At 35.4% G+C, this 8,983-nt stretch overlaps 1 protein-coding gene across 3 annotated transcripts in view; it reads right to left on the bottom strand.

The window, feature by feature from the left end:
- Window positions 1-8,477, bottom strand: part of WWP1 (WW domain containing E3 ubiquitin protein ligase 1) — a 45,100-nt gene extending 36,623 nt beyond the window's left edge. Inside the window, exons 1-2 of one of the 3 annotated variants that reach the window (XM_017731059.1) lie at window positions 7,710-8,477; window positions 560-650 (exon numbers count right to left, since the gene is read on the bottom strand). In XM_017731059.1, the coding sequence (XP_017586548.1) occupies window positions 560-629 (70 nt within the window). In that variant the 5' untranslated portion in view covers window positions 630-650; window positions 7,710-8,477. The remainder of the gene's footprint in view (window positions 1-559; window positions 651-7,709) is intronic. The other 2 variants (XM_017731058.1, XM_008631215.2) reach the window with 2 other exon arrangements.
- Window positions 8,478-8,983: the final 506 nt, after the last annotated feature.

Here is an 8,983-nt window from a genome sequence, read left to right as displayed (position 1 = left end):
TTCAAAGGTCCCTTCCAACCTAAATTATTCTATATGTCTGTTTAATCCAACCTGCGGCCCTAAGAATATTATACTCAACAAGTATTTACCTGATATGTAGTGAAAGAACTTAATCTTTTGAAGGGCTAGCAAATTTTGTGATCCCCTCCAGTTCTCCACCTTCACTACAACATTGTACTAATTTTCTGCTTGGGGTTCACTACAACCACCAATCTTTTTCCTAGAATTTCACTAATATGTGTTCCCTCTTCAGAACACATGTCATAACCATTTGTTCCCTAGCAAATTTTCTTTCAATTGTCTGTACTGTTGCACAGAAGATCTTTTTTTTTTTTTTATTTTGAAGATATATTAAACCCTGTCATGCAACTCACCGTATAATCTCTAATTAGCTTCAAATCATCTACATGCATTATAGTCACATTATTAACTGTAACATTCATACCAGTAATTAAAACATTAACTACACTAGTTAAGTTTTACACTCACTTCCAGGATTGCTTTTGTACAAAACACATGTTTTCCTGTAAAAACCACTATGATACAAATCACCACTTGCCTGTTACTTGCATCTGTAATCTTCCATTACGGTTGTTACTTGTATCAGATCTTGGTGAGGCTGTGGCCATGTCAGAGGTTTAGGCTTCAGCCTAAAAAAAGCAAACAGGTAGCTTATTAAAAAGTACTTATCTCTGCATGTTAGCAACAGCTATTAAATAAAATGTTCAACTAATCAAGAAGTTACCATATATTATTTAGGTGAGGCAGAACATATTATTTCATAACAGCAGTTATAAAAAGCAATCACTTTGGAAATTTGTCCCATCTTACGCCTCTAAGGATGCCAAGACACTTCAGTTACACACATATTTATGTAGTTTAGAACAACTGTGTAAGGCAAGAATAGAAACTCAGCTGTGATGTATCAATAATTCTCTCTCTAGAAGACATACTCATGGTCTCATTTCAGATAAGCTGAGCACCAACAACTTCAAATGAACAAAACATGTGAAGTATTTACATGCTTGAAAATCATGCTGCCACCAGAACAATACACTCAAGCAGTACCAAAAGCGATTCAGACAAACATTTGCATTCTATCCCTAAATTTGCCACCAGCTTTCTGCCCCACTGTTGTCCACCCACAAATCACTTCCCTCATCTATTGAGGCCATATGCACTTTACAAGGACCACCCCACCTTACCACTCAGCAACTAAAACTGTGTGTGTCAGATCCCAGCTGGGGCATCCCAGCACTTAGACTTGCAGACAGCATCACTCCTGTCCTCCTGAATTACTACACTGGAAACACATCTAGAAGTAAAATATTCTGTTTCTATCAGACAACTACTTTTCATGAGGAAAGAATATATACCTGAATATATATATTCCCTCACCTCGATGAACTTCCACATGTTTCTGTGAACACAACTGGTTTCAATAACAATATGGGAAAAGCTGTCACCAAACGTTTTTGATCATGCACCTCTACAAGTAAAAAAAATTTGAGTGCATATCCCCAATATGTGTGTATTTATTTATAAATTATATATATGTACCACCGTACTAATACATTCTGTATATATTACAACATATAAAACCAGAAATTAAAAAGGACAAGATGAAGATGGAATAAACAGTATTTTTAAAGAATTTTTAATGATAAAAAGCTCTTTTGCTCTTACTAATTTTTTTTTGGTTTTTGTGAGAGTCATGTGACTGAATATGCTGCAGCATTTTTTAATATGTTGGCTTAACACTTTGTAATACAGTGATTTGAAGGTCTAGTTTTAAATTCAGTTTATTGGCTGTCATAGATGGAAAACACAATTTACAAAGACATGTACATCCAAAATCAAAGTGCATCACTGGCTACACTTTCTAAATCATGACACTCATTTTGCCTCTCCCTCCACTAATTACACAAAGTTTTTTCTTGAAATTTGGCCAGTAAATTTCCATCTTCCCTGATATCAATCACTTGTTATTAAAAGGTAATGGATGGTGTTGCTTCTTCATACTTTTAACAAATTTTCAGATTCTGAAACTCTTAATTGGGAGGACTTTTAAGCAGATGGGAAAATTCTGCTTCCAAGTCTAATTGTACAAATATGGGAGGTTTTACAGATGACACACATCTTTTCTGGTAACAAAAATCACACAACGAAACATTTCAAAACATCCATTTTCAAAATGGTCTCTCCCTAGCATCAGTTTATTAAAAAGCAGTAGGATTCTTGCTTGGTAAAGTACCATCTTCACCTTCAAGGGAAGGTGTCTTACGTGTCTTAACTTTTTTGAAAATAACTGATAGTCAGCATACTGCTGACTGTTATCACCAAACAGGTCAGGAAATTCCTAACACTTGTCTTTTTGTGAGATAGAACATGTAATTAATGTTCAAGTTTTACAACTCTTCTAAGCACTTTGCTGTGATAACTAGCAAACCTCTGCACAGTACAAAAGATCTTCCTGGTCACACCCGGTGTCATTACAGATTATTTTAAATACTATTTAAAGGTTTTGTTTTCACACAATGAACCACAATGATGACATCCTGCAGCACTTTGTGCACTTATGGCTCCAACTTCCTTGTTGCTTGCCTATGGACCAGGCAGTGAATGAATTCTGCATGTGGTGCTCACCTTGTAACCTTAGCCCAGAACCTTTTTTACTTTGGTCAATCAGCCACTCCATCTGTGGTTACTTTTGTACAGTTTTTTCATTTAAAAAAACTGCTGTTATTAAAGAAGATACTGCTTAGAATTTATGGTTAAGAATGTCTCCGGTCTGATACATCTTTCCCTAGTGAATTTCATTATGGACACAGATCTAGCAATTACTGTAAGTCGAGCCACACCACAAACACCTATACTTTCATCCAACTGTCTGTACAGCAAGCCACTGTGTAATTTTGTCTAATATTTGTCTCTTCAGAACTTTGGCAATGTTTTCCAGACATCTTCCAACAGTATCTGCTGACAAAAGAATGTTTCAGTCTGTCACCAAATTGGTTTTATTTCAGACATTTTTACTACTGCAGGAAGATGAAGTGCTTCCTCAACAGCATCTGTGTCTTCTGCTGAGAAATCTCAAAAGAGGCTTCTAATGATTTATCACTAAGTTCAGTGAAATCATGTAAAGTCTTGGATTAAGTATAGCATGACTTTAACATTGCAGAAAAAAACTGTAGATGTTTGCCTTCATGTTCAGGGTGCTTAGTTTTTAAATGCCTTGCTAACTGTGATGGCTTCATACTATCATTAGCTGATACCTCAAGAAACAATGTTCATCATTTCCAATAGTGGATGTATATCCGTATTTGAAATACCCTTCTTGATAAAGCAAATTGTTTTGGCTGACTTCTTGTCAGATCTAATTGCCAATGGTTTTATCTCATAATACATCCAACCAAGAGCTCATGCTAGGAGTAGAAGGAGCATCAGCTCCGCCATGTTCTTATTATCCACATTATTAATATTATCTTCAATCCATGGTCTCTTTGCAGGAATTTTTTTAAGCTACTTCCCCATTTTGTGAGGGTTTGTTTAGTAAAAACTAAATATTATAATCCACAAATCCTCCTAACTGGGCACAAGTAAACTGCATCCATTACAATACACTGGAAGTGAATGAACAAATGAAGGTGACCCCATCATACAGCGGATCCGTCTTCAGGACACCTCACGAACCAAATGTGACACAGGACCATCCCACAAACAGACCTACAGAGGATGCCAGTGTCAATATGTATACTAAATAAAGCTTAATTCCTGTCTTATTTTTCAGGTAAAATGTAAGTCCTAGATTTTCTTCCTACATTTCACTGGATGGTCTTCTACACCTAAGTTTGGAGGCCACTGATATGGAAAATGTCATAAAAGCAACACATTCAAACAACTCTGAGGCAAATAAATTCAAATTCTTCACAAGAAACCAAGATCTGCAATCTAGTTCTACGCACCCACTAAAAAACTAGTTTAGGCATACGTTTTTAATCGACAAATTATGATTGTTTCTTTCCTCTAACTGTTTAACCTGCATAGATCTAAAACACTAGGGGCATCTTGGTTTTTATTTGGTCAGTTGGATGGGTTTTGTACTTTTTTTAACTTTACATCAAGGATGCACAAAGCAAAATAAATGCAAAAAATAAATAAATAAATAAATAAATAGTGTCAGAGTCCTCAGGTAGACAGTTCAATGTGTAACCTCCTCAGACTTCAGGTGTTGATTTATCTGCAAGCAATACCACCTACCCAAACCTGAGTTTCTGGCTCTGGCATTTGGCAAACATGTTTGCCAATCTTCTGATAACAGGGAAGCGAGAATTCACTACACTTAGCTTTGCATCTTTCCTCTTGAAGGAAAAAATGACCATGATGCCTGGGAGAAACTGCAGTGTGAGGGAGATCTCAACAGCTGATGGAGATGAAACAAAGTTAGCTTGGGGCTGGCTGAGGGGCTGTATGTAACTACATGACTGCAACTCACAACAACAGTCCCCCGATATTCTGTTCTGCCCCTGTTGAATTAATATCCTTCTGTAATAAGAATCTATTTTATATTTTTGGCAATATGGTACGCTTAGGCCCATTCACACAGCAATGATTACAGTTCCACGTTTTCAGTATGTTGTAAATGAAATACTGACATTCATGTCAAATACTATTTAGAAAAACAAAGTAAAATATATGGAAGTTCAAAAAACAAAATTTAAACCATTACAAATAAACATAGGTCTTTATCAATGATACATAAAGTTTTGTGTCATAGTTTATATTGAAAAGGGCTTTACTGAACAGATCAAATTAGTTGAACTGACTGATTCTGTTTTCATCGTGTTCCAAAGATTCTAACGCTGCAGCCCACCCATTCTTGCTTAACTGATTAGAAATCAAGAACTGTATTACAAATTAAGGAGAAAGGAAACATTAAATTTATTTAAGGCTTCAGTCATCAGTTATTTTCATCACTAACTATCCAAACTCAGCCACTGACATTTTTAAATTAGCAGGTTATTGCCTAATCAGCTCAGATGTAGGTTGGCTCTTCTGGGAGACAGCCTGCTGACATGACGATGTTTGTCATTTTCATTCAAGATCCAAAAAGCTACTCTAATGTTAATATTTAAAAAAAAACCCAGAATTTCAACTAAACATGTTGTCTGATCTGAAGGAATGCATGGGATGGCAATTAGACCAAGAGAAATGAAAACATTCATTAGGAGGACTGAGTAGTTTTCACATCCAGAGTAATGACAAAAGCAAAATACCTGTACTTTCTTGATCTAATTTGCAAAAAAGTCTCCATGAGAAACAGATGGTGAAGAAACCCTGAAAGATGAGGATTTTTCTAACTCAACAATTTTAAAAGTTGTATTTCAAATAATGCAAGCCCTTACCACTAATGGACAAGGGAACACTAGGGGCACTAATTACTGTTTTCCTGCATCATGGACAAACTTTTTTTTCCTCATCCCAAAATCCCTTGGTTTTGTTTCTCAAAATAAACACCCAGTTTGGCTCCTGAATATATTGATTAAGGGTTAAAATCTTTGAGGTTGTCTTTACATAATCTTAAAAAGAGGATTACATACATCAATGTAAGAGTCACAATTCTTGCAGTTATAATCTTCCTGAAAATCAGGGGATTAATTCTGACAGGGTTACAGTCACCACACATTCCCAAATACGAACTTGCTACACCTCTTTATTCAAGCTCTAGGTTAAACTTCATTGGTCTAGAGTATGTGAAGCTTTACTTTCAGAACTGTTTCATCAACGCATACAAATACCACCCCCAGCCTCAAAATTCCTGGACAACAAAAATTCACAGAGACACTCTGGAGAGCCCCATGAAGACCATCGTGATCACAACATTTTTGTCTAAACCATCCTCATCCTACATAACTGTCACATCACCTGGAAGAGTACAATCTCGTTATTAACTCCTACAGCTGATATTTCAATACTACTTCAGTTGTATATATTATTTTGGGTAACTACACATTGATTAGGACAAAATAAGATCCAAGAAAAACCATGGAATGGACAATCTAGTAGTGTATTAAAAAAATTAAAGGTTCATTTTCTAATTCATGTGAATAAACAGTTCCATGGAATTCAGTCTTGTTAACTATATTTATAAAATTTACACTTCTGTGAACAATGTTCTCTAAATCTCAAAATGCTATTAAAACATCAGAAATAAAAGGGAACTACAACAGTGAATACTTCATTTATTTATTTTTCAGTAATTAGTAGAACAATTACATATTCATAGAATTTAAGCAGGTACATTTTAAATTGCATTACTCATCTGGTAATGAGTGCACCTGGTGCAGGTATTTCTTGTGAAGCTGAAACTTAAAAAGTATCACTGGAGCAGCAAACACATGTTTATAAATTTCCTGATGCTGTGAACCAGTAATTGAGGAGGTATTGCATGAAGAACCAAGGCACTCAAAAGCAAAAGAGTACACCCACCAAGAGAGAAAACCATTTCCTAACTCGTATGATACCACAAGACTCAAGTTAGGAATAAAACAAACAAAAAAAAGTACCAGAATAGTATGGTCTAATTACCCATGATATCATTTCATAACATATGGAAAATCCCATCAAAGAAAACAGTTAATTTTTTTCTCGTTTTTTTTTCTTGTACTTTAGTTCATTAATGTAAAAAGGTCAATTAATACTAAAGGTTGGAAAGGTGAAGAGTGATTTCAGAAGGCTGTAGGGGTCAGAATCCCTGTACTGTAGCTGTTCTGATATTCTGAGTGTGAGGTATGGGAAGGAAAGATTCTCGGGAAACTCTGCCCATGGTGGAGTATGCAGTACAGGGTGACAAAGCAACCCTATGAGAGCATCTTTCAGGAAAAGACAGTTGTTCCACTATGTTGGGGAGCATAGGAAATCATCCACACTTCTAGTCCTGCCTCCAGGCCATCGTCTTCCACCAAAGAAACAAGGCTGGGGTGGGGGGAAGGGAGTTATGACACTGATGAAAATCAGCAAGTATAGGGTGGGAAGCAAGATTTTAATGTAAAAATAAGAAAAAAAAAAAAAAAAAAGAGGAAAAAATGGCTTTTCTTATGTCAGATCCAAGTAAGTTTCTTAATCGATTTCCTTCTATTAAGACTTTCAAAATCCAGAATTTTTATTCAACACAATTCTGATTGGAAAGTCCATTTCACTATTTATCAACAATAAAAATGGTGATGATTTTGTCACAGCTAATTGAACATATGTCTAATTAACTGGGGCTTTTTGGAAAAACCCAAAACCGTATTCCTTCCAGAGAGAACCAGTAACTCTATTTTAAAAAATGAATGGTTTCTCCCTTTGCCATTGGGAAACTTTCAGCTCAATAATTCAAAATGCACAAACAGAAACCAGGTCTGAAACAGAACTGGAGAAATATCTGTAGACTCAAAAATGCATTGGCCCTTCTTAAAATGAGCAGCATAGTAGAGTCATTTTTACAATTCCTCTTGCCCGCTGCAAAAAACCAAAAACTAACAAAAACTAACAAAAAAAAAATCTAAGACTTGGCATTCCCTAAATGGATAGCTTTAATCATCAAAAGCTAAATTACAGTAATATTTACACATAGGGAAACAGAGAACTTAAAGGTTTATTTCTTTGAGTGCTACAAACCCTACTACAAACCACTTGCCACTTTAAAAAGCAATGGAAAGACTTACCAGTAAGACATGACTTCCACAAACACCAGCACGGCCTTCTAAGAACCACTGAACTTTTTGCTTCATGTTGAAGACAAAACTAATTTGTCCTTCACAGAAATTTCATCTCTCCTGCTCCATTTCAGATGTCCTCTTCCTCTTTAAGATTTACTATTACAGGCCAAGTCGGAATGGCCAGAATTTCATTCTCTTTTCTGAACAAATATATGGTAACCAGGAACATACAGTGAAGCCCAATACAAATTTTGGTTTAGGTGCAATGGACTAGGGATACAGAAAAGACATCATGTAAGCCAAGGTACTAGCTTTAATTAACCGGCAATTAATTGGTGTATAGGGCAAGGGCAGGGGAAGAGAAAACAACCCTACTCCTGTGAATATTAGCTTCCAGTAAAAAGCTATATTCATGGACATCTTACATACTCAATGAAAATATTTTCTGGTTTGATTATTTTCAACAGAATGACAGAATTTAAACTACTCATAAAGCTGGCAAAATGGTACCTTGACATGCTTCAGCCACTTAGAAAAACTCTGTCACATATGCACTCTGTTACAGTCACTCTTAAGGAACCAAACTGTTTGAACATAAGAACAAACTTTAAGAAAAGGAAAATATTGTCTAGCTATACTATTGTTTTAATTATTTCACATTACACATCTTTCAAGCTGGCAAGGACTTTAAAAAGGGTTATATATAGCTATAAATGAACATATTGTAACAGTTAAGCTGGCAATAAGTTCCACTCAAAATTACTAAAAGTTGCAAAAACATTGAAGAGATTTTTTTTTTTTAATGTCAAATAAAAGCATTGACATTCTTTAGTTAATTGAAATTAAGTAAATTAATTCAACAAGAACTATGGAGTAATGAAGCACTATTAAGCAGTAGGTGGGGTTTTTTGTCTCTCTTACACATATACTGAAAGAAATGGTTCAGTGGCAAAGCCCAGTAAGTAGGGCTTCAATGTGTGACTCCTGCTAGACACATGCAAAAAAACCAAAGTCCAAGTTATACACACAGCTCTAACCTTTGATTTCTAATCTGGATGCCTTACACTGAAAGTCTTGAATTCTTTCAATTTAATTTAATAGGTCTGTTCCTATGACACTGAAATGTGGGATTTTTTTTCACAGATTAAACCAAGTTCCATGTCTTCTGGTATTCTGGCTTTTGCCTCAAGCAGCCAATTCCCAAATACATTTTTTTATCTGTATGAATTCAAATACTTCTTGGCTTTTAAACCCCTTATTTTTTGTTGTTTTCACCTTTA

Source organism: Corvus brachyrhynchos, unplaced genomic scaffold, assembly GCF_000691975.1.
Source record: "Corvus brachyrhynchos isolate BGI_N302 unplaced genomic scaffold, ASM69197v1 scaffold293, whole genome shotgun sequence".
In the NCBI taxonomy this organism is placed as follows: domain Eukaryota; kingdom Metazoa; phylum Chordata; class Aves; order Passeriformes; family Corvidae; genus Corvus; species Corvus brachyrhynchos.
Note: the sequence above shows the minus strand (reverse complement) of the source record. Positions and strands in the feature narration are given on the sequence as shown.